At 41.4% G+C, this 26,406-nt stretch overlaps 1 protein-coding gene across 3 annotated transcripts in view; it reads right to left on the bottom strand.

The window, feature by feature from the left end:
- Positions 1-26,406, bottom strand: part of LOC122654576 (DNA polymerase I) — a 110,480-nt gene that overhangs the window by 53,095 nt on the left and 30,979 nt on the right. For 2 of the 3 annotated variants that reach the window (XM_043848721.1, XM_043848720.1), the window contains 3 exons: positions 25,689-25,727; positions 25,398-25,416; positions 10,165-10,218 (listed from right to left, as the gene is read on the bottom strand). In XM_043848721.1, coding sequence (XP_043704656.1) covers positions 10,165-10,218; positions 25,398-25,416; positions 25,689-25,727 — 112 coding nt within the window. The remainder of the gene's footprint in view (positions 1-10,164; positions 10,219-25,397; positions 25,417-25,688; positions 25,728-26,406) is intronic. The other variant, XM_043848722.1, reaches the window with a different exon arrangement.

Raw genomic sequence — 26,406 nt, 5'->3', positions numbered from 1 at the left:
GGATGCCAACAGAAGAGGCAAAAAAACCGGCAAGACTACCATTGAAAAGCACTGAGAAGCGGGGAGAGGAGATACAATGGGAAACCCAATTAACAAAGGCAGGAGGGAATGACATCTTCTGCGAAAACTGAGAATGAAGCCCCAAGACAAAGAGTCAAAAGATTTATGGATAACAAGTTTTAGAAGGGCAGAGGGGGGTGGTGCTTTCTATCAAATCTTCTGACAAGATCATTACAGAGAAGAATATTGTTAGAGATGCTCCTACCAGGCTTGAAGGCTGATTGATTAGGACTAACTAAATGGTCAACAACTTTAGCTGGTGGGCAAGGATTTTGGCTATAAGCTTGTACAGCAAGTTGCTGGGGGCAATGGGCCAGAAGTCAAACAAGGAGGAGGCACCTTCTTTCTCAGGATGAAGCAGATGAAGGTTTGGTTGATCCCATAGACTTAGCTGGGGTTAAAAAAGAAACTGCGCATGGCCTAGATGAGGTCAAGCTTGATGATGTCCCAGGTAGCGAAGAAACCCATATTGAAACCGTCAAGACCGGGGGCACGATTGGCCTTGGAGGAGAGGATGGCAGCAAGGATTTCCTCATCTGAGGGAATGGCATAGAGAGGGGGAAAGAGAGGAGAGGAGGCGATCAAGGATAACAGCCAAAGGAGAGGGGGAGGGGGTTGAAGATATGCTTGAAAAAAGCAATGGACTCAAACTTGAGGAGGAAATAGAGTTGAGGTTGGATCTGGCCTTGAGGGATTTATGGAAGAAAGCTGAATTGGAGTCACCCAGCTCTAACCACTTGATTCGAGATTTTTTACGAAGGAAGCTCACCCCTTGAACCACAAGGGAGTGAAGTTAAAGGGAGAAGGACTTTTCATCCTCAGCAAGAGAGGGAAGAAATGTTTCCAAAGGAGAAGTTCCAAGCTTTGAGGGCACGTTTGACATTACAAAGCTTACTGGAGACGGTAATGAAGGGGGAAGAATAGGATTGGAAGGGCTGGTCCCAAGCGGCTCTGATAATGGAAAGGGAGGTCAAGGATGAAGGACCACATATTGATATATTTAAAGGGCTTAGGGCCAAAGAAAATGAAGGGCTGAATAGAAATTTGGTCAGAGATTCCAAGGACAGCAAAGGAGGCATGGGAGGAGGGGAAAGAGATAAACCAACCATCATTGATGAGGAAACGGTCATGTTTACAAGCAATTCTGGAAACACCACCGCACGTATTGTGCCAGGTGAATTTAAGGCCAGACCATCTCAAAACATCCATACCGATGTCATCTAAGAATTCGTTGAATGCTTCCATAGAAGGGTCATCAAGCCAGCCAGCCAGCCGCCACCTTGTTTCTCATGGATGGTTCTAAATGACCGAGATATCTCGGTTTCCCAAGAAAACGAGAAAAAATCTTGAGTTGATACAGACTTGTACCAAGTTTCAACCAGTTTTGACTATATTTCGCACATTTCGGTAGTTTCGTCCGAAAAAATACCAAGTTTCGACCAATTTTGACCAGTTTCGGTAGTTTCGACAAGTTTTGATTAGTTTCGACCAGTTTTGACAGCCCATGACATGCAGAGTTTTGAGTAGAAAATACCAGGTTTCAACCAAGTTTCGGTTGAAACCTGGGAAATATCGGTTTTGGTCAGGGTCGAAACCGGCCTCAAAACCGAGATTTAGAACCTTGTTCTCATGTTCAAACTGGACTACATTGAAATCTCCACCCATAACCCAAGGTTGGGAGCCAATCTGATTTGCAATGTGCCGAATGTCCATCCAAAGGGAGGAACACTCAGAGGAGGAGAAGGCGGCATAAGCCATAAATGATTGAGAAGAAGATGGGAGAATTCTTTGAGGGGTCAGAAATGAACAAGCACAGCATTTGGGAAGAGGAGAATATGGTTGAAATATGAACAAGGGAAGGGTCCCAGAGACACCAAATCGGCTCGAGGTGCGTATGGGCCGAGCTAGGCCAGCTATGCTAAAACCCCAGCCCAACCCTAGGGGTCTTAAAGTCTCCCGAGCCCAGCCCAGCCCTACCAGGGACTAAGAAACACTCGACCTAGGCCACACCCTGCCAGGGTTTACCCTACCCCGGACCGGCCCTGATTGACCCTGATTGGGGAGGGCCATCCGGGTTGGCCCCGATTGACCCTGAATTGTAATTATAATATATTAATATTTGAACATTATAATTTATAACTATACTATACTAGAGTTTGCCAAAGCCCGGCTGAGTAGGGACTATACCATATTAATATACTATAATATAATAGGGTGTACCCAGTGCATGAGGTTCCTGCCATTGCGGGGTCTGGGGAGGGTCATAATGTATATATATATATATAAGCATAATGCATTATAGGGCTGGGCTCAGCCCAAGGCCTCAACCCAAGCCTGGCCCGGCCATGCCAGGGCCAGGAAAGACTTAAACCCAAGCCCGCTCTGTGGGCTGAAATACCGGGCCGAGGCCCTGTCTGGCTCAGGGCAGGTTAGTGCAAGCTCGGGTTCGCCGGGCCAATTCGACACCCCTAAAATCAGCCACTGGGATGATGGGATAATTGTAGATAAAGTTCCAACTGTGAGCAATGGAATTGGCGATGGAAGAGGCATTGGCTTGCTTGAATCTAGTTTCAATGAGACAACAGAAAGTAAGGTGCAGGAAGGATATATGGGAGTGAACCTCAGCTTGCTTTGACAAGTTGTTAAGCCCAAGGTTTAAAGTATCAGTATCGTGTATAGTATCGGTGGGGTGATTTTAAGAGATTGTATAAACTTATCTTTTCTGGAATTGGAATCAAAGTCAAAGAAAGATATTGAAAAATAGCTGGCTCTTATGTTGTGACTCGGAATAAACCTTTCTTTGCGGAGGAAGGGAATGGCAATTTCTTCCTATGGAAGATTCAGGAACAAGAGGATTCAATCGGATATATCAACAAATTCTTGTGTAGTCCAAGCATATAAAATTTTTAAATGATCCCCTACTACATCTCTATCGAATTTTCATATTTATTATCAGAATAGCGGAAACAGTTGGAGCAAAAAACAACATAAATAAGAAATATAGCAGCTTGTTTCCTTGACTTGATTCGTTTTTCAACAAGGAATCAAAGCCCCAAGCATGATATTTAAAAGAAGAAGAAGAGGTCACAAAATAAAAGTTTTTGGTGAAAACTTGTCCGTCCAAGTGTTGTTGGTGCTTTTTGGTTTCTGGAATCACGATTCTAAAGTAGCCTTTTAATGTGTGTATAGCAATGTTTCACAAAGTATCGCATTGTACCGCGTCGTATCGGCCGATACGATGTTATACATACCGATATGTTAAATTTTTGCAACCCCTAAATCAATCGTATCGAGATTATCAGTACATATTGTGAAACCCAATATAAATTTGAACTTTTGGAACCTGTGTGATTTCGGGTTCTGGTTCAATGCCCATGCTAGCCTTTATATTGTGGGCTGTCTCGGTTGAAAATTCAGACCAATCTCGTGACCCGCCTCTAATGGCGTTTCGAACAGCCAACTAACTTAGTCTCTAATGAGTCTGAGGTGTCTAGCGGAGGACAACACATAAGCTTGGCATGCTGGATTTATAGCCTGCGAACCTCACTCTATTCTAGGTTGAATTATGGGTGAGAATTCCATTTTGTATGTATATATATTGTATTTCTACTTAAATAGTATTGTAGGGGCAGAATGGAAATTTTCTCTTATGGGACCCATATCCCCAGTGCGAAATCCAACTTCCCGTAGTTTACCCCAACTAGATTCTCACTTATGCCACATGACATCACTAATATGACTTAAAAATAGGTGATTTAGTAAGTTAATTCTATGAGAATTAGTTTAGGAAAAACACTTTTATCAAACTACTTCTCTATGGACTGAACCAAACAGCCTTTAGTCAAGGCTTACTATATATACAATACTTAGTCTTAGGATTCATTTTACACTAAAACAGAATTCGATTTCAGCTTAGGAGCTCTAAATGAGAGAAAGAAGAAGAGAAAGGAAGGAGAAGGGCTTGGAGCTTGGAGCCTAGCAGTTGGGGATCATAGTTGGAGCTTGCAATTAGGGGCTGCCATACCATTTCTACTCCATATTCAGGTAGGAACCTAAACCTAATTTCTGTGTTTAACTTAAATTCCTCCTTCTCCTTCAATCTTTTGAGTTTACAACTCTATTCAGCCCAAGACTTAGATAACCTAACAAATAGATGGGTAATCCCCAAATTCCAAATACATTTGGGATCAAACAACCCAATTTATGGTTTCCCTCCTCTCTTAGACTTCTTTTCTTCAAATTGGGGTTGTGCATATGAGGATCCATGACTGTACAACTCAAAAACCCATTCTGTTTTATGGACCGGATGGAGTTGCAAGTCTGAATCCGGTCAACCGGTTGGATCAAAGCCTGAATCCGGTTCACTATTTTGTGATGGTTTTGAACCTAATTGCTAGGGGATTGACCTAAGGTTCTTTCTATGTCTAATTTATGTTATTTAGTGTCTAAATAGGGCTGTTTACCCTCTTTCTAGTGAAGTCTGTGTTTGAGTTTGGTTTCTCTGTTGTCCAGTTTGTTTTACAACTTGAGGTAAAGGAATTTGACTTTAATTTTGGTGTGTTTATGATATTTAATTTCTGTTTTGTTGTGGCTGTCATATCATGCATTATTCTTATAACTCAAATCATGTATTTTTATTAGCTTCAACTTATTTGCATTAGATGTGCATGATTTTAGGTTGCATATCTATGTTGCATTTACATTGATTACTTGTTCTTGGAATTTATGATTTATAGTGATGTTGCTGGACAGAATTGCTTAATTATCTAATATAATTTATTTACCATCATGTTAGTTACATATGGTTAGGCTTGGTATGAACCCAATGCTACGACCCTTACCAACAAGGGTTGAGGTATTGGATAACCCGTGGTAGGTCTAATGTGTTCATACCGGAATGCCACTCACTGTCCCAGGTCCGATGTGTTCATATCAGGATGGGAACAAACAGTAGGGTTATCATTGGGGGTTCGTTGGGGTCTGATGTGTTCATTCCGAAACTGGCCGGTCCCCACAGTGGTAGAGTGGTATCGCTCGGGTGACCGACGTCTGGTTATGTGTTTCCGGGATCGAGGATATCATACCTACCATAGTAGCACTTATACCTCATAAGACTTAGTATTGTTATTAGAAGCATACTTAGATTTAAGTCATTCATCATAGACTATACACATCTGCTTGCGTGTTTCCCTTGTTGGGCTCAGTGGAGCTCACCCCTGTGATTAACCTTATTTTTCAGATGATTCTGCTACTGCTGCCGGTGTATCTGTAGGAGCTTCATCCGCTCAGGATCCTCTTACTACTCTTAGAGTTGAGACTCCGTTGTTTGTGGAGCACGATGTCTCGTGCTCGTGTAACGACTGTGTCTTCTCTTGACTATGCCTGACAGTCCAGGCTATCTCCCCACTCTTTTGTTTTATAAAACACTTTTGTATACTTAACTTTATATAGATCTTGTATTTTTTTGTTTTGGGTTACTGTGTAAATCTTTCAATGTAACTCAAACTTCAGTTTTATATATAAATGCATTATCACTTAGCCTTCTCTATTATTGCCATTATCTCTAGTATTTAAATTGCTTCCGCTGTGTTTAAATTCTGTATTGTGATAATTGTTGTAAATAGGGTACTACACTTGCGATCCTTGGGGATTGGTTGGATGTCAAAGACATCCAGTCACACTTGGCCCTTATGAACCAGGCCGGAGTGTGACACATATCATATCATATCATATTATATCGTATCGCACCATATCGACCAATACAATGCGATACTGATCGATACCATTTTTTTTTCAAAAAAAAAGTTGTCTACTGTATCATATCGACACCTTACGATACCGATACATATCAGTCGATACGACATAGTGCGATAGTATAAACCATGGCGAAGCTCTCTGGTATTCCAAACTATGCATTGCGTCATTTGGGAGGTTAGTAGGGATGATGCAACAAAGGTCCCTCAGGGTAGGGACAAAAGGAAAGGTCGAGTGGTTGAGGGAACTTATCTCCACGACAGCGTCGGTACTCAAGGATAATGGGGCAAAGGGAGGTGGTGGACGGGTAGTGACTTGGGGAGATCCCAGAACAAGGGGCTGTCGGGTGGGAGAGGAGGGGCAAAGAGGTAGACAGAGAAGACAAAATGGAGAATTTTGTGACTATCGGAGTGGAAAATCCTAGATCCAAGTCCAGAGGTGAGGCTTCGTAAGTAGAAGGAGGGGTGATGGGTTGGTTCAGGACTTTAGCTTGTTGGGCCGGCCTAAGGTAGGGAGAGGGTAGGTAGAGGGGGTGATCGTTAGAGGTGGGCTTCGACAGATTAGAGGCCCATGATAAGGGGTGTTAATGGGGGATAGGGAAGTGGGGCCAGCTGGATTGCAACAGAGTCGGGCCCCACTCCAGGATGAAAGGAAATGGTAAAAGCAGAGAAAGGGGGAAGACCTCAAAAGATCGTGAATAACCTGGAGGGAGACAAGAGAGGGAGGGATGGAAGAAGAACCTAGCGATGACGATCGATCAGTGGGAGGCTACAAGGAGAAGAGAAGTTATCTAGCTTACAGTAGAACCCAAGTGATGGCGACCGTTCGAAGGGCAAGGAGAACAAAGGGAGTTGACGAGGGCAGGATCTTTCTCGAGGGCGACAAGATTGCTGACAAGATCAAACTGTAAAGTGGAGAACCTGTTTGGATCAGCGGATAAAGGCAGAGAAGAACCAAAGGGACGACGAAGGTAATGACCCTGAGGAGAACCAGAGGGAGGTTCCCGACGGCGATGGGTATTTCCTTTACAGTTTTGGCATCTACCACGGCTCCGAAAGCAGGAAGCAACAAGCATACGATGGGTGACTTGGTGACAAGGGGGAGAACGGAACTTACAAGCTGGAGTTCTGAGGATGGGGACCGGGAAGGGTGTATAGAGGTAGATGGGATGAGGGGGACAGGGTTGGTATTGGTAGTGGTAAAGGGAATATGGGGATAGTGGAAGATGAACTGGGGAAACTTGATTGACAAATGCCCAAAAATTTTGCAAAATTGGCAATGGGGAAGCATCCACTTTAAGCTGACCTGCTGGTTGAAGGAAAATCCTTCATCGTCTACAACCGTTATGGAGGAAGGCAGGGGAACATCAGCGAAGAGCTCGACGCAAATTCACGAATAGGCTAAGCGTTTCATCGTCTTGGCTCTGCCATAAGAGTAGATTGGTTTACAAAGGATGGAGCCAATAATGCAAAGACCTTCAACGCACCAGTAATGAAGCAGTAAACCAGGCAGGGTAATCCAAAGTAGTATAGAGCTCAGATCGATCCGATTGAGTTGGAGATAATGGTCCCATTGGCAAAGGAGAATGGGGTTGCAGCCAACCTTCCAAGGACCACCTTCAAGAGCTTGCAGTTTGTCATCTTCGTCTGAGAACTTGAACATGATAAAACCGTTGTCCATGAGGTAGGTGTCCATAACTCCTTTTGGTTCCCATTACCTACTGAGAGAAAGCTTGACAATGCTGAAGGGTGGTCTACTACCAATGAAATGGCCCACAAGGGAGTTTTTCCATTTCAGAGCTTCGGTGTTCAGGAGGCCTGCCAGGCAAAGTGCAACTTTGGAGGCGCCCATAATAGAGGGGGGGAAGAAATGGAGAAGGATACCATCACTCAAAAGCTGGCAGGAATGGCTGAAGAGTGAGTTCCATGCAAGACCACCCTGGGGAGGGGGAGGGGGACGTGCGATTGAACCATGGGTGAAGACGGATCCACCCCGAGGGTCCCTGCCATGGAAGCCGGAATATAACATGGTTTTATTATTTTAAGTAGGGAAATTACACCTGAGGTTCTTAACGCTAGAGGTAACTATTACATGGGTTACCTAACGTTTAAAACTTGACATTTGGGGGGCCTCAACCTGGATACCATCTGTTAAATAAAATGGAGTCTGTTTTTACCTTGTATAAGTACATGACCAAACGACCCCAAGCTTCTATATCTTTTGAAAAAAAAAAACAATTGGAAGAAGACGCTTCAATCATCATATGTTTTAACATTTTTTAATCCGAGTAGGATCATGGCCGTTCATTTAGGCCACGTTTGTTTAGAGGGGACTTAGGTGGGGTGGGAAAATGCTGATGTGGCACTTCAAAATCCCACCCAACCATGTTTGGTTAATTTGGGGTGGTGAACTTACAAAAGCTCAAGGGAGATCATTAATTGCTTTGTCTGCTAATGTGGTACTTCAAAATCCCACCCCTTTGCTATTCAAAGTCCCACCAAATTGGTGGGACTTTGGTTACTGTTCATGGGAAAAGTAACTTTACCTCAACATTTCCATCCAAAAAAAACCCCACCAACATGTGGATCCCATCTTCCCAACAATCCCACCCCACCTTCCCCTCTAAACAAACGGGGCCTTCGCATTTTAATCATGACAACACTAACCCTAGCTAAATCAATAGTTATGAATTATGTTCATTGAAATCAATTATTAGAACCTTCATCACATGATTGAAACATTGACCACATATCAGATGCTTTTGATGATCTGATCATAGATCAAACTGTACCATCATGTTTACCATGATTTAACAAGATAAATGAACAGTCATGCTCAAATCAAAGGCTGAAAAATCCTAAAACATGAGGTTGAATGTTATCCTTTTTATTAGAAATTTTTAAAAGCTTCAGATGCTCTTATCTTAGATCAGACTGCATCATCATGTTTGCCACGATTTAAAATGCTAGATCAATGACCATGGTCCAAACAAACAATCTATAAAGCCCAAAACATGGGTGCCCTATTTCTACATTATACAGCAATGATACCAATATTGCCTTCTCAGATTATTCCAATTTTAGCTTTCAAATTCTTTTTATTTTAATCATCTATTACCAATGTCCAATAGTAAAGAGAATTGCATTTTCCAAAAGAGACCATCAATTACAACCAAATTATGCTCTATCCAAGCTATTGTTTCCAGTATTTGGATGAGATTAGGAAGAATATCTCATCCATATTGGGATTGGTGGTGATCTGAATATTCCCTCCCATGTCACAATCCTTAAGGCAATATGCCAAGATCTCAGTTTTATGACAGAACTCAGAAGATTAGTGAAGAAAAGGTTTGGCATTGCTCACAAGATCTGCAGAGACCGATCAGATTCTAGATTCCGATGATTATAACATCGACCACCTAAATAATCAAACAGATCCACACAAAATCTCAAAGTAGGCCCCTGTGCTGTGACTAATGTTCCAACGTCTTATCTCAAAAGTTCGAGTTGTAACTGCCACAACAATGTATATCAACACACAACACCCCCCCTCCCCGGTGCAGGCCCACACAAGCACACAACTCTGCATGTGACACCATCATATGACACCGAGGGTACAAGGCATAAGGGCACGACAACAACACACAACAAAGAAACCCTTGCACATACAAGGGATCGAACACCAACCACCTGGCTCTGATACCATGTTACAACTGCTTATCCCAAATGTTCGAGCTTTTATGTAAGGACCACAACAATGTATATCAATACACCACAACAACTACTTTCCTCAGAAGTCTAGCTATTCTCTCCTTCCAAATCCTCCCCAACATATCGCAAATAGGACCATCCTCCATATAAATCAACCATGGGAACCAAAAACAATGGAGGATCAGGAAGTATCTCAAAAGAATCATTATCATCTCACATTGAATGAGGAGAGAGATTCCACTTTCCTATGCACCCATACCAGATATACTACACATATCCACAACACTTTTTGACTTCTAAAAGAGAAGTAACAAGATCATCCCATATGATAAATAAATTTATTTCATGATAGTAGAACACTAACTATTATGGAACTTCCTCACTCCAAAATCATAAATCTTTTTGAAACAAACTTCAACATTAATAGAATATATACATAATATTATTAAGGGGAAAATCCCAATTCTATTAGCATGTTTTGTAAGATATTGACACATATGCCTGGGATGCCATTTTATCTTTCAGCTGATATTGAGATTTATCATTCAGCTGATAGTGAGAAATGACAGCAAGTGATAAGAGCTGCTTCAATTTAACATTTTATTCCAACTGCAACCGTCGCATGGAGGATGGAACATACCTTTTGCCCTGTACTTCTCTTTGGATGGAACAGAAGAATGACGAAATGGAACTCCTGAAAGGAAAGTTATAGCCACTCAAAATTTTACACAAATTGATAACTTGAAAACTAGAGAGACTGAGAGAAAACTATATCCAATTTTACTCTAGGAAGCATGGGTCAGAATGCAACCCAGAATATTAATCAGAGTACAGGATTTAACGGGTAATAACTCCTACTAGTAAATGAACTGCTATTGTAAATAATGTTCTAAAGAGAGATCGGAATGCAATTAACAAAGATGAACGTGCTAGCAACAGCACAAGATTCATGTAAAACAACAGAAAACTAATTATCACAGGTTGTTATATAACTTTCTTGAGAAAAAGATCAAGTTTGATGTTGTCATAACAATTTTTTCTTTTGAGGCAACACCATATCTTTCATTAACATTAGATTAATCCCCAAAACAGTGAGAGCGTAGGAATCTGGTTGATTGACTAAATAATGATGCTGCAACGAGGAAAACACTAACTTCAAACAAATCAACTGCAGACACAACCTTACAAATCTACGACAAGCAATTCCCAGGCCTCAGGCATATTTCACACGAGAGCAAAACATATACAGTGTACAGACCCGTAGTATCAAAGAGAATAACAAACAATTGCCTCTCAACATTCACCAACACAGAAACCATCATTTATACAGGAAGCAGTAAACAAAGAGAATAACAACCGATTGCCTCCCATCTTTCACCCCATAAACAATCAATTGTACAGGCAGTACTATGCACCTAGAAGATGTTGACATACCCACTATAATAAGCCCAAGATTGCCAAAAGAAGTTCAAGCCTTCAAGCACCATGAAATAGTTTAAGATCTAAAACAACCAACACTAGTGATGCATAAACAAAGAGAGAAGAGCACCAAAAGAGAAGAAGAAAGAATAAAAAGTAGCAAAGGAGAGTGCTACCGATTGGAGAGAATTGTGTAGTATGTGTTCATTTATAATAAAGATAAGCAGTAGTTACAGCACTGCCCTTACTACTTTATGTACCCACTTCATATGACCTAATAAGCAAGGGAATGACTAGTATACCCTTTGGTACAACACCTTAACTCTTAACACTCCCCCTCAAGCTGGAGCATAAATATCAATCACGCCCAGCTCGGAAAACGTTTGAAGAAAAAAAAATTTAAACAAACCTTTAGTAAACAGGTCACCATGCTGTTGAACAGAGCTACCAAATGGAGTGAAGATCAACTTCCACATTACACCATCACGAATAAAATGGAAATCAACTTCAATATGTTTAGTTTTTTCATGAAAAAATGGATTATTGGCAATATCGATGGCAGACCGATTATCACAGTACATGTTAATAGACTTATTAGTTGAAAAACCAAGCTCTTGAAGAAAAGACTTCAACCACATCAACTCAACTACAACACGACCCATGGCCCTACACTAAGCTTCAGCACTGGACCTCGCCATTGTAGTTTATTTCTTACTGCTCCATGTGACAAGATTCCCACCAACAAACATACAATAACCAGTGGTAAACTTCCTATCACCTTCAGCACCAGCCCAATCGGCATTTGAGTAACTAACAAAATCAACATGTCCATAATATTTATAAATGAGTAAATTTCCTAGAACCATAGTAGTCACGGCATCTAGGCGACCCAAGGCGTTGGAGGGTACCTAGACGCAAAGCGAAACCAACAAGGGGCAAGGCATCCAAGGCACCTGCCTAGGCGACCAAGGTGTCTGGATGCATAGGCATCGCCTAGGAGACACCTTGACAACTATGTTTGGAGCACCCTTAACATACTGGACAATGTGACATCCAGCATCCTAGTGAACCTGCTACGGCGACTGCGTTAACTGGCTTATAACACCCACTGCAAAGCCTAGGTCACAGTGCAATAGATAAGTTTAACAACCAGCCGTCGATATTGATGCTTGTCTGTAAGTTCCTTACCACCACATGTCCTAAGCTTCTGATGAGATAGTTCTGTTGTTTCAAATAAGCTTTGACATCTTCAATCCCAGACAAATCATTACCAGAAAGAATAATAGCGCAAAGATAGACCACCAAAACAATCACCCTAGAATCCTGATGAACAACAAACGCTAGTGATTTGAGAAGCAATGTCCAAAAACACAAGCACGAACAATTTTTGCTAAACTTGTCAAATTAAGGAGACTGTTTCAAACCATAGATCCCCCTTGTGAAGCCTGCATACTTTTCTTTTATCCTCCCTTAAGCAACATACCCAAGAGGTTGCTCCATATAGACCTCCTCAAGCAAATCACCATACAAAAAAGCATTTTTTATGTCTAGCTAATACAAGGGCCAATCAAGATTAATAGCCAATAAAATAAGAACACACAAAGTTCAACCGACAACAAGAGAGAAAAAAATCTCAAAATAGCCAATAGCACAAGTCAGTGTAGCCCTTAGCCACTAAGTGAGTTTTAAGCCTCTCAACAGATCCATCAGGGTGATTATGCTATACGTACAACGATAATTAATAAGCGTCTTAACTGAAGGTAACTCAATAGGCATCCATGTCTGAGGACTTAACAGAGCATCCATTTCCACATCCATAGCCGATTTCCAACTAGGATGAGATAGCACCACATGATAAAACTTATGTATAGGGTAGGCACATACAAGGTTTAAATCTCATTTCGTTTCAGTGTTTCGGTCTGACCAAAATTTCCAAGATACCGAGTCGAAATATGGAATTTTTTCTATGAGTTTTGCTTGGCCATTTGTGGGTGTAAAATTCCAAAATGACCGAGATTTCCAAAATTTTCGAAACGAGATGATTGAAATTTCCGAAATTTCAACGAAATTTTTGAAATATTGCATTTTTTCAATTCAATGTTGAATTTTGTTTCTACTCAAATGAAATACTCGAAATATTCAAAATTTTGATCGAAACAAAACGAGTTTTTGAACTATCGGCAGATAAGGAATTAGCAAAGCCATTAATAGGAGATGGAAGATGTGAAATAGAAACATATTGATCAATAGGGAAAGTGATCAAAAACATATTGAGTGCATGAACAAATACCTTTACAAAGAGAAACTGGTAAGTCAGTAGCAGGAGATGACGGACCAGAACCTGCAGATAAAGTATCTGACTGTGTGATGGGCAACAAAGAAGGAGCAGCAGCATCCAGACCAGGTGTCATAGGACGACACATATAAACCTTCAGTTGTTGTGAAAAATGTGGAGAATCAATAAGAAGCAACACAGGGATATGTGGAAAGCTATCGATCAGATTCCAAAATACGACTCAACAAAGAAACAAGGAGTGCCTTCAAAAAGGTAACACCAGCACGGACAAATTGTTCCCCACATACAAGATCTGTTGAACATACAGTGGAGATGGTAGTGTCTGTGTGTTGGTTGTCATTGTTGTCAACATAGTGCATGTGTGTTGTTATTGTCAACACAATGCATGTTGGTGCATTACAGTGATAGTAGCAGTGTACAGTGGCAATTGCAGAGGTTATGATAGTTCAGGTAATAACTAGCAGCATTCCCAGCATCCCCAGTAGTTCTTACAGTGCTCACAGTGGCAGTGACATCATTACAGGGGTTTGGCAATGTACATAGAGGTCCCACGGTGATTGGGAGTCATCTAGGGGCAATTCTGTCGTTTAACAGTGATTGTGAGCATCCTAGAGTGTTTTGGTGATTATGTCAGTCACGGAGGACTGTGGAGTGTTGATACAACTCACAGGGGCATAGTTGTCACGGCGTCTAGGTGACCAAAGGTTTTGGAGAGGTCCAAAATCAAGGCGACACCAAACAGGTGTCCAAGGCATGTAAGGCACCCGCCAAGGTGACCAAGTCGACCAAGGCGCCTGGACGACTTGATGACGCCTTTAGAACTATGCGCAAGGGCATTTTGGTCATTTGACAGTGATGTAACATGTTGGCAATGTTGTTGGAGCATCCGGGCCTCTGTGGCAGTATGGGACTCTCCATTTTAGGTTTATATAGGTACCGCTTGATAACCTTACCAGAAACTGTTTCTGGTGTTTTTTTATTCTGAGAAACAGAAAAACACCTAAAAAGTGCTTGATAAACAGTGTTCCATAGAAATTGTTCTCTGGTGGATAAATCAAAATTTCTGCTCCCTAGAAGACTTTTGACAGAACATGTCCAACATGTTCTGCATTGCTCAGCACAAATCTACCAAAAGTATACCCGATAAAAACTCCTAAAAATCCAAAAGAGAACTTCACGAGTCACACACCTCTCATCTCTCTGTTTTCAGTCGAAGCCGTGGGAGAAGATGCAACGGACCTTCAACCTGCTACGCTCCTTCAACCTGCAACTCTAGTTTGGAGGTACCGTCAAACTCGTTCTCTATCCCTCTCTTTTTCTTACTCTATCTCTTCCCCTCTCTTTCTCGCTCTCTGTGCACGATATGGTTCACAGAAACCCTAAGAAGTAACAACCACGGCTTCTGTGTGCCCACCGGCTTCTCTATTCCTTTCGCCGAACTGCTTGCAGTTCAATTTTAGGTATTTCTTGTACTAACACAGAAAGAGGTTCTCAACAAGCAAAGTTTGAAAAGCCGGCTTCTTTGTTCCCTTCGCCGAACTGCTTGAGATCACAAAGGTTGTTCGTCTTTTTATTTCTGCGACGCCTTTTATTTTTTAAATGTCTTCATTTGTTTTGGGTTCGTTTTGATTGTCTTGATTCTCACTTATTCACCATTTAATTTTTTCCGAGCCTTCTTTTTTTTTTTTTTGGTTTTCTTTGAATTGGGTTTGTGTTAGAACTGTGAAATTTGGGGGGTTTGGTTCACGGGTCTCCGTATCCCCTCACATTGTTTAGTTACTGCTGCTTATGGTTCGAGCATCTCAAGAGGTTTCGATGTTACCCTAAAACTTTGGGGTTTTCTCTTCTTCAATTTATTTTTTATTCTCAAGAATATTCATAGTGGAATTCTTTTAGGAGATGGGCACGGTTTCTCCCCATCACAACCTCTTTGATCTCAAAATAAAGGTTTTCTTGGATCTTTTGATCCTTCACAAGGTTTGCCATGATCCATTGTAACATTGTTGATGTTGTGTCACTACCCGCATTAAGAACCCTCCATGATGAGAATCATTACTTCTTCATCACCCACTTCCCTTCCTCCTCCTTTGATTTCAAGATCGAATAGTGCATCGATGTAGGCCACGAAATTTTCATCTCGGTTTTCTTGTTTAATCAGCTCTTTTCGTTATCGACGGGATTTCATCAAATTTTGTTGGTTTCTCTTGTGTTTGATCAAGCTGGATGAAGAATTATACAAAGCGAAATGCATTTTAACTGATGGAGACGCGTCTTCGTATCTTCCGAGCAAATCCAATGGTGCTTTTAGTGCTCTGTTAGTTCCATTGTTTTTATGCATTTTTTAAGTTGGGAGAAGCAGGCAAGAGGATAAGAAATTGCAGAGAGAGTCTCCTGGGAACAAATTTCCAGAACAGGTTTACCAAGCGGGTAAAAAACGGTTTCTCAGCAAAAAAATGAAAAAAACTGCGCTGGAAAACAAAAAAATGTTTTGGTGTTTCCCAGCACATTTCCAGAACAGAAACACCTAGTAAGGTTATCAAGTGAGCCCCTAGTGTCTGGTGGCCTTCGGCAGCTTCGGGTGAGAGCTACATATTTCCAAAATGTTTATTTCATAGGTCTATGCACAAGCAGCGTGTTTGAGGGAAATTTCGGAAGTCCAGACGGCATTTTTGGAAAGAGGTGAAAACTGAAGAAATGCAGTTCTTTGAGTTAGTGTTCCAGTGGATTTGGTTTCTTGTCGTTTCAATGTCGGACGGAGGAGATATTGCAGTTTCCGTATAGTCGCGCCAAAAGAAGCTAAATGGGAGAGGTTTTGCAATTCTGGAACATTTGATTGATTTTGGATATGTGGAGTGATAGTTCTTGTTGTCACGAGCGCGCTTCCGCAAACCGCATCAAAAAACTCGATCGGACGAAAAAGATGAGGTAGATACCATTTCACGGATTCTGGTAGGCTGGGAGGACAAGAAATAATGGTACACTATCATGTAGCGGATCAGAGGGTGTGTGGCTGAGATTGATCCATGTCAGAAGATGCCAATCTGTCGACAGTGAGAGAAGGGAGCACAGGCACGTGATACATGGTGCCAAAGATTCTGTTGGGGCACTATTGATTGGTAGCGTATATGAAGGTTCTGTATGTGGCATCAGACTAGATTGAAGCATAGATTCTGATCTCATGCACTCCATTCATTTCTAAATTTAAAATTTGAATGAATGGTACAGGAATGATTAAGCTTGGTACCACTGTGGTCTGTGATTAGATGCTCCACCAACGTATGTTACACTGCCCAAGAGATTCTATTTTATTGGATTTCATGGCTCCAGGTGGTATGAGAAGGACAGATTACAATCGAACGGCTGTAGCATTTTCCTGCCTTCACCTACTAGATGAACGGCTCAGATATCGCCGTACCTGATCAACCAATCAGAGCGCAAAACATAGTCTGACTACGTCAAACGATGATATTCATCTTGTCTCGAGGATCCAGATCCAGATCCAATGGCACAGATCGAGTGCGATCTGCGCTGACTTGCTAACATGCTCTGACACGATCTGACGGCCTTTATTTAAGGCATACTTTGGAATCTCGATCCAACAGCCCTCAAAACTCACGCCAGTTGCACGTGCGCTACACAGGAAAATGCACCGCTGAGATGTAACACGTGCACACATAAAATACACCCGAGATTCCATTTCGAGCCCTCTCATTAGCCGGACTTGAAACTTGAATATCTCACTTATTTGGAGTCCGTTTGAGGTAAACCAAATTGCAGAATGATCGTCTTTTCGAGCTCTACCTTCTGAAAGGAAAAAAAAAAAAAACACACTGGTTGCAGCCTCTGTGGAGTGGAAATCGCAAAATCCCCACTGCCCCTTTGTTTTATGTGTTGAATCCAACCCCTACCTGTGCTTGTGTGTCCATGGAGCTCCGTTAATGGTTCTAGCAAGGTAGGTAAGCTTCATTGCATTTCTTATGTGATGGTTATAGCATAAAAGAGAAGAAAAGAAATAGGCCTGTAAACGGATCAGATTCGGCTCGGATACAGATCGGATGTAATCAGATTCGGATATTTCCTGGTCGAATACGTAAACCTCTAAACGGATTCGGATGGATTCGGATGCGGATCGAATTCGGATTTTCGACCATCCGTTTACACCTCTGCCTTGTGTAACCCGAACCTTCCTCCCCCTAGTGGATACAATTCACTCTCAATCCATAGTTTTAGATCATGATTCTCTTCTCCTCATATTCTAGAACCTGTTGAATCTTCAAAAACCCTCAAGATCATTATTTACTTAATTTTTTTTAATTAAGTATTCGGATTCGGATTTTTATCGAAGTATTTGGATATTTTTCCGGATATCTCTAGTTGAATACGGATGCACCTAAACGGATACGGATGCGGATCGAATTCGGATTTTTGGTTATCCATTTACAGCCCTAAAAAGTAAGAGGGGAAGAAGGGAGAAAAAAAACAAGTGAAGAAGAAAGCAATGGCTCAATCTCAAATTCGGTGAAGGAAAGAAAGGAAAAGGGAAAAGGAAAGAAAAGAAAAGAAAAGACATAAAGAAAGAGAAAAGAAAAGAAGGGAAAGGAAAGGAGAAGGGAGGAAGAAACTGGTTTCCCACATTGCCAGGAACCATTCAGGACTTCAGTGACAGTGCACACTTGAAGATTCAGTTCTCCATCAAATTGGGAGAAGTTAAAGATTTCAGTGAGCTACCAGAGTTGCTAGTTCCATCTCTGGATACCAGAAATCAGAGACAACACATAGTTGTGAGAATTTCTATCTCTTGACTTTGTATTTTGCATTTTGTATCTTGTATATGCTAGCAGTAGGGATGCATGTTGAGACCTATGCTAGATGTGATTTAACTTTAGGGCATTGTTATAAGCCCAATTATTTATGTTGAGTTGTCCAGTTGCATCTAGACCATGGAAGAAAAACTCGACCGAAACCTGTCGAAATCACCGAGTTAACTCGGTTTCGCAGATTTCTGAGACGAGTTGAAGGGGGATTTTATAAAATCCCTGGATTCGACCGGGTTTCGACCATATTTCGGTGGTTTTGACACATGCGCATCGAAACTAGGGGAAACTCGGCTGGAAACTAGGACAGACAGGTATTTATGCCAGAAACCAAGACAGACAGTTATGTCTAATATCATTTAAGTAAATGCTTTTGTATTTGTATTTCATTTACTTTTGTATTTGTATTTCATTTACTTAAGATATTATTCATAAATAAGCAAATACCCCCTATTTGAATCCAATAAAAATAGTTAAAAAAATCAAATTCCAAAAGGAAAAAAAAAGTCAACCCCCCAGTTCAAGAACAAAAACTGAATTTCAATGGTAGGTGCAATTTTCAACTTTCTAATGTTGGGGTTTTTCTCAAATCTAAAAATTTCATAAATCTTAATATGGTAAAACATTGCTAAAAACCAAAAGTGCAGTAAAATATTCATTTGTTTTGATGTTCAAAAAAACATTTTCGTCCAGAGCGATTTTGACAGCATTCGTGCACACCAAATTAAGTTTGACCGGTACATAACTCCTTTAATATAAATCAGATTTAAGCAATCTTGGACTTGTTGGAAAGCTATCAAAACAAAGCTTTCTAACAAATCCAAGATTGCTTAAATCTCATTTATATTGAAGGAGTTATGTTCCGGTCAAACCTTATTTGATACCATGTCCAAGAACAATATACAGTATCAAACTTGGATCAAAACCACAAGTAAAATAGTATTCTCTGTGGAAAGGCAAGCTCCTCTCCTACGCGGGCAGATTGGTACTTATAAGATCAGTCTTGGAGGCCTCGTACATCTATTGGTCCGGAGTCTATGCTTTGCCCCAATCTACCATCAAATCTCTGGAATCTCTCTTAGCTTCGTTACTCTGGAAGGGAAAGGAAACCTCTAGATTTCTTCATCCTCTCAGTTGGGCTGCAGTCTGCCGCCCTAAGGAGGAAGGTGGGCTAGGCATTAGGAGAATCAAAGATGTGAACTCCGCCAATTTTATCAAGCTTATCTGGAAGATTGCCTCAAAGAAGAAAAGCATATGGGTCGATTGGGTGTATTCAGGTCCTCTTCGGAATGACTCTATTTGGACTGCCTCGGCCTCCCCGGATGCCTCATGTGTCTGGCGCAATATCCTTGATCACAGGCATATTGCACTTCAAGCTATTCACTCTTAGATAGGGGATGGGCTCTCCACCTATCTCTGGTTGGATCACTGGCACCCAAAAGGAATTCTGCTGCCCTTGGTTTCTTACCGAGGTATTTATGCCTCCGGCTTGCATAGGCTCTCTTTGGTTGCTGAAATCATGGACCACAATGGTTGGGCTCCTCCCCCCTCCTCTCCTCTTGATCATGTTTGGACTGATCTTCAATCCATTACTAGAAGAACGATGGCTAGAGGAGACCTGGTTTCTTGTTTAATGGCGGCCCCTTCTCCTCCAAAGCTGCTTGGAATCTCATCCGTTTAAACGGCCCCAAGGCTCCTTGGAGGAAGCTCCTATGGTTCAAGCACAACATTCCTAGGCACTGCTTTACAGCCTAGCGAGTCTTCATCAATTGCCTGCCCACGCAAGACTTTCTTCACAGCCGTCGCATCTCAGCCCCTTCTCCTTGCTGCCTTTGCTGGAACAGCGATGAAGACCTCAATCACCTTTTCTTTGACTGCCCTGTGGCGTCTGCAATATGGAAAGGAGTCCTCAACAAATGCTGGCCTGCTCGAAGAAGAACTCTCCCCTTCGCTAGAGAGTGGATTTGGATCGACATGACTTTCGGGGGCTCTTCCATTTGTGACTCTGTGGGCAAGATGGCTTTTTGTGCAACCATTAATCACATTTGGATGGAGTGTAACACTAGGAAATAGACCTCCAAATCTCGAACTTATCGTATGATTTGGGATTCCATCTCCTTTGAAATTAATGCAAAGTTAGCGTTAGCTCCTCCTTTTTGTATAGACACCCCAAGGAACAGGCTTATTGTAAATTCCTGGGGTCTCTCTAGTGTTTCTTTTGCTCCCTCTGCCCCCTAGCCTCTGCCTCGGCAGGCAGTATTCCCTCCAGGGCTCTTTGTATTCTCTTCTCTCTTTTGGTAATATAATTTTTTATTCACCCAAAAGAAAAAATAGTATTCTCTATGTGAAACTAATGCATGGATTGGATTTAAAATGTCAAAAATAGGTAGCACAACAAGAATCAGGGCAAAAAACAACTTTTGGGCCTCGAAACCAAGGTTCAAGTTAGCCTGGAGACAGTCCCAGGTTTCGACCGAGATATGGTTGAAACCGAGACGAACTCGGTTTCTAGCTGGTCAAAACCTAGTCGAAACCCAAGTTTTAGAACCTTGATCTAGACACAGTGTAGGTTACCAGTGGGTGTTGGGAAACCATTAGGATCTCTATATTTAGGGACTAGAACAGATCAGATGTCCTGAGTCATGGGTGTGACTGAAACATCATTTCCGTGGGTGCGGCCTCTCAATTTCATGCTGGGAAAATTAGTATTGAGTAGATGTTGAGGTCTGAGTGAACATTATTCTGTGCACGTAGGGAAACTGCCGAAGCACGTATTTCTCTATGCTATGGATGCTTGCTTGCTTGCTTGCTTTTGTTAGAAGTACTTTTCAACAAGATGGGTGTATACACCTAGTAGAGCCTTTGACAATCAGGTTGTGGTGTGTATGTGTGCATGTATGCCAACAGTGTTGGTCTCCAGTAGTGATTTGAGTTTGTGTGCTCGATTGAGAGGTGCAAAGTGTATGTGTATCAGCTTTTGGCAGCATTGTGATCATCAGCTCTTGGCAACAAGGGTTGTGAGTGTAGTTGTGTGTGTCTGAGTCAGGGTTGTCAGACTGTGTATGATGGTATGATTGTGGATTTGAGAGGATTACATCAGTGATTGTGCAGAGTGCTTAGGATATAAATAGGTGAACTGTGAAGTGAACCTATTGAGGGAAAAGTTTTAGAGTCCACTGATTCAGCACCCCCCCTTCTCAATGGCCATCACTGTTCAACCGGATTGTACCACTTATAGCCTTTTTGTGTACAAGGGTATCCAAGAAAGAGACATTTGACAACCCGAAGAGATAATTTATCAATGTCATGACTTAAATTATGAACAAAACAAGTACAACCAATTAACCAAACACTTGGGGTGGCAAAGAAAACAATGAAGATTTAGGAAAGCCAACAAAGATGGAGAGATTTTAAAGAACAGATGATGGCATCGGTAATCAAATAAAAGGCAGTCAAAACAGTATCACCCCCACAAAGTATTAGGAACATTATAATGAAAGTAGTTTTTAGCAGATGTCGATTCTTTTGTTCAGCTACACCATTCTATTAAAGAGTGCAGGAACAAGTAGTCCGATGAATCATACCAAGCTAAGAACAAAACGATGAAATTTCATGTTGTGTGTATTCAAGAGCATTGTTAGAATAAAAAACTTTAAAGAGAACACTACATTGGGAATTTATTTGATTATAAATTCCTTGAAGACAAATAGAAATTGTGAACAGCTTTCAATAAACATAACCAAGTCAAACGAGAATAATCAACCACAAAAGTAACAAAATACAAGAAACCAGACCGACTTTTAACACGACAAAGAGCCCAAATATCTGAATAAACCAAAGAAAATAATGACTAACTCCTAACTAAACCACGAGAAGGAAACATTGTACGATGATGTTTGCCCAGCTCACAAGCTTCACACTCAATATGGGAAATCATAGTTATCAAGGCGTCGCCTTGGTGTCCAAGCACCTTGGTCGCTTTGGGCTTCTAAGCGGTCGCCTTGCCGCCATGGCAGTGTCGCCTTGATTTTTACCCTCTAAAACACCATGACCGCCTTCCCACCTTGATAACTATGCGGGAAATAGACTTGCAACTAGGGATTATATACTAAAGCTTGGAGAGATACATCACCTGATTGATAATGCTAATGAAGAGGGGAAATACTATTGGAAAAAGCAGTAGTTGTAGAAGACAAAACATTGTCAAGATAGTAGAGACCATCTTTCTCATGCCCTCCATCAATCATCTTCCCCGTCTGCAGATCTTGAAACATATAAGATGAGGGAAAAAAACGTAATTGAACAGTTTAAAGATTTAGTACTTTGACTCACAAGATTGAAAGATAATTGAGGCACATGGAGTACAGAAGACAAGGATAAAGATGAAGTAGGAGAAACAATATCATAACTAGATATGGGAGTAGAAGTCCTGTTAGCGAGTATAACTCGAGAAGGATGACTAGTTTTATGAAAAGAGGAGAACACATTTGACTTACAGCATATGAAAAGTAGCCCTAGAATTAATAATCTAAGAAATAGGTGACTAAAAAGGAAATAGCAGTGTAATTTTACCTGTATGGGCTAAAGTATCAGTGGACGAGGAGGTCGATGACTCAAGCTGTTGGACACATTTAAGTAACTGAGAGAGTATATCATTACGAAATATAGATGCAGATTGACCACTTCCACAAGAAGAAGCATCAGTAATGTCATTTGGTGACACCACATCAAAACTCCCCTCTGTTACTCAAGTATTAGCTAGTTGTTGTGCAAACTAAGGTTTGAAATATTTAACCCAACACTTGTCAACTGTATAATTGACCTTGACGTAAGGCTTTGTCAGGTTGTTGTTCTCTACCACCACCAATGCCACATCCTCGACCTCCCTTTAGCCCATGACCTCTACCAGGAAAAACAGAGCCACGTCCACCTGCAACAAAAGCTGAGTTGTCCTAAGAAGAGGAAGATGAGTCAGACTTGGTGAGGGATGGAGATACAATTTGTTGACAAGGACAGAATGCTACATGCCTTCATTTACGAAGAGAACTTTTTCACCACCAAGTATTTAACCTTGCTAGTGGCTATCTCCTTCTCGAAATTGCTGCCAAGATTTGGAAGCCAGCCAAGGACACTTATTCCCAGGTCGGTAATACTGCCAAGTGCTATGAGCTCCGTCAAAAGATACATGCCACAAAGCAGCAAGAATTATCCCTCTCCCAATATTATTCTAAATTGTGGCATGTGGCAAAAGCTGGATTTTTATGGGCCCTTTACTGCTATTTGTGATGTTGATGCAACTGCTTTCAAGAAGTGGGAAGGTCTTCAGATATTTGATTTTCTTGCCGGACTAAATATGGAGTACGATCAAATTCCGGTTCATGTCTTGAATCGTAATCCCTTTCCGATTCTTGAACAGGCATATGCTATGGTGTAATCAGAGGAGAGCTGTCGTACTACTATGGTTCACCCTATTACCCAGGAGCAATCTGCCCTCTTCACCAGCCCACAGCAAACATCTTGTGGGGTCCTCGTACTATGGGTGATTGTTCCAATGTTGATCGCCCACCGGTGAAGTCTGATTTTTGTGGCAAGGAACGACATACCAGAGATAGATGTTGGTAGTTACATGGGCGTCCCAATGACACCCGGGGACGTGGACAGCGGCGTTCTTCCTCAACCAAGGCTAATCAGACTTCATTTAAGGACAACATATCCGACCAACCTCTTTCCCAGGAGGAACTTCAGCATCTTCGCCATCTCATGACCAAGGCTGGACACCACTTCTTCATCAGCTCCTTCTGAAGCCTCTGCTATTTCCATGCCAGGAACCTCTCCTCCATCTACTTCTACCCCAACAGGTATTTCTTTTGGAGGCCAATGTGCCTCGGTCATGTCCATATCTTGGATAATTGACTCGGGAGCCACTGACCATATGACAGGTTTTCCTTCCCAATTTCTTCAATATTTTCCATTGTCTGGTAACAGTAAAGTCTGTGTTGCTGATGGTTCCCTTTCTGTTTTTTCTGGGAAGGGCACCATTAAGTGCACTCCTTCTCTTTCTTATGTCTAACATGTACCTAAATTTTCCACCAATTTACTGTCCATTAGAAGGCCGTGCTTGGCACGTTGGTCAAGTGCTCACTTGCTGAACGCTTGAACGCTTGGCCACGGGTTCAAGTCCTGGAAACAGCCTCTCTGGAAACAGGGGTAAGGCTGTGTACATCAGACCCTCCCCAGACCTTGCTAAATGCGGGAGCCTTGTGCACTGGGTATGACCTTACTGTCCATTAGTAGCCTGACTCGTGATTTACATTGCACCGTGACATTTTTTTGTACTCATTGTGTTATCCAGGACTTGAAAACGGGTCGTACGATTGGCAGTGGTAAGGTGGTTGGTGGTCTCTACATGTTGGACAGCTCTTCATCAGTTCCATCAGCTTTTGTCCTTCGTTCTGACTCATCTGATTCTTCCTTGGCCGAACTACATAGGTGGCATCGACGTTTAGGCCACCCTCCCCTTGGAGTCTTATCTACATTAGTTCCCAGTTTAGTTAAAAGTTGTAATGCAAACTTTCCCTTGTGATGCGTGCATTTTTTCAAAACAGACTAGAGCTATTTATCCAATTTCAGATAGTGGAAGTTTAATACCATTTGGTTTGATTCATTCTGATGTGTGGGGTCCTGCCCATTGTGTTTCTACTTCTGGCTTTTGTTGGTTTGTTTTTGACTGCTTTAGTCGTACTACCTAAGTTTATCTTATGCATCAGAAGAGTGATGTCTCATCCTGCTTCCAGTTATTTCATAACATGGTTCAGACTCAGTTTGATGCCAAGGTGAAGATTTTGAGGACAGATAATGGGAAAGAATATATGGATGGATCATTTCAGTCTTATCTGTCCACTCATGGGATCATACACCAGACATCTTCGTAGGAATCTAGAACACTACGTCCAAATTACAATAAGGAAATATAAATTGAAAAGGCACAAACAGCTAAAGACCTAATCTAATTACAATTACAACTTAAATATTATCCCATGGCACACCACAGACCGTAACATGGTACACCACACTGCCATGATATGTATTCTTTAACACCCAGCAAAATTATAGAAAATTTATGAATAGACCTCACGCAACTGAATTTCAACAGAAGCAAGGGAGCAAGGAACTTGAGCTTAAATAAGCAATCATCACATGATGATAATCTCTTGGATTCAAATTACTCCAAGCATACGCAGGACAGATGAGAATACAGAAGCAAATCAAGCATATGAGAGAATGAAGAACAGACACTCATGATTGAAAAAAGAGAAAAGGATGTCATCAACTTATACATCTCACCATCATGGTCAAACACCACCTGCATGATAAAAAAGAAAGATGCCCATTAGCAACACAACATTTCCTATTGACGAGTGCATTAATGTAGATACTACATAAAACAAATGAATTCTCCAGAAGGGAAAAACCAATAATTTATGCATTTAAGATGGCCAAATGCAACAAGAAAATAGAAAAATAAACAAACCGCCGGTGTGGGGGATCATTTTCGAAATAATAATTGTGTGAGCGTTTTGATTTTATAATTACAATCAAAAGAAGAAAAGAAGAAAGGAGTAAGAAGAGGCATACCGCAACATGTGAAGGCATCAACTCCAAAACATCGATAATCTGCATGAAAATGGCAGTAAGCAAAGCCTCTCAAAGTCCGATGTTAGTAAACACTAAACCCTAAAATGGAGATCCGAAAGCATTTAATTAAAAAAACAAAACACATAAAGAAACTCTGGTATAATCTTATGATGGCAAATCAGCAAACTATTTTTAAATATATAAACAAACTTTAGTACAACCTTTATTCCCCCTTTTTTTCAAGGAAAATTAAAACTTCAATTAAACTGTTTTTTTTTTTTTGGGTGAATAAAGAATATAATTACTAAAGAAAAAGAAAAGGGCCCCCAAAGGGGAAATACAAGAGCCCACGGCTAGGAGAGCATTAGCTAACAGGAGCTAGAAGAGAGAGAAACATTAGAGAGACCCCAGGAGACAACAATAAGCCTGTTCCTTGGGGTGTCCTTACAAAAAGAGGGAGGGGCAAACAGCAGCTTTGAGGAGATTTCAAAGGAAATGGAATCCCAAATCTACTGAAAGGTACGCGATTTGGAGGTCCATTTCCTAATATTCCTCTCCATCCAAATGTGACTAAGAGCAGCACAGTGAAAGCCATCTTTCCCACAGAATCACACAAAGAAGTTCCTCCATAGGTCATGTCAACCCAAATCCATTCTCTAGAGAAACTGAGAATCCTTCTTTGGGCAGGCCAGCATTTGGAGAGGATGCCTTTCCATAC

Source organism: Telopea speciosissima, chromosome 3 (assembly GCF_018873765.1).
Source record: "Telopea speciosissima isolate NSW1024214 ecotype Mountain lineage chromosome 3, Tspe_v1, whole genome shotgun sequence".
Lineage (NCBI taxonomy): Eukaryota > Viridiplantae > Streptophyta > Magnoliopsida > Proteales > Proteaceae > Telopea > Telopea speciosissima.
Note: the sequence above shows the minus strand (reverse complement) of the source record. Positions and strands in the feature narration are given on the sequence as shown.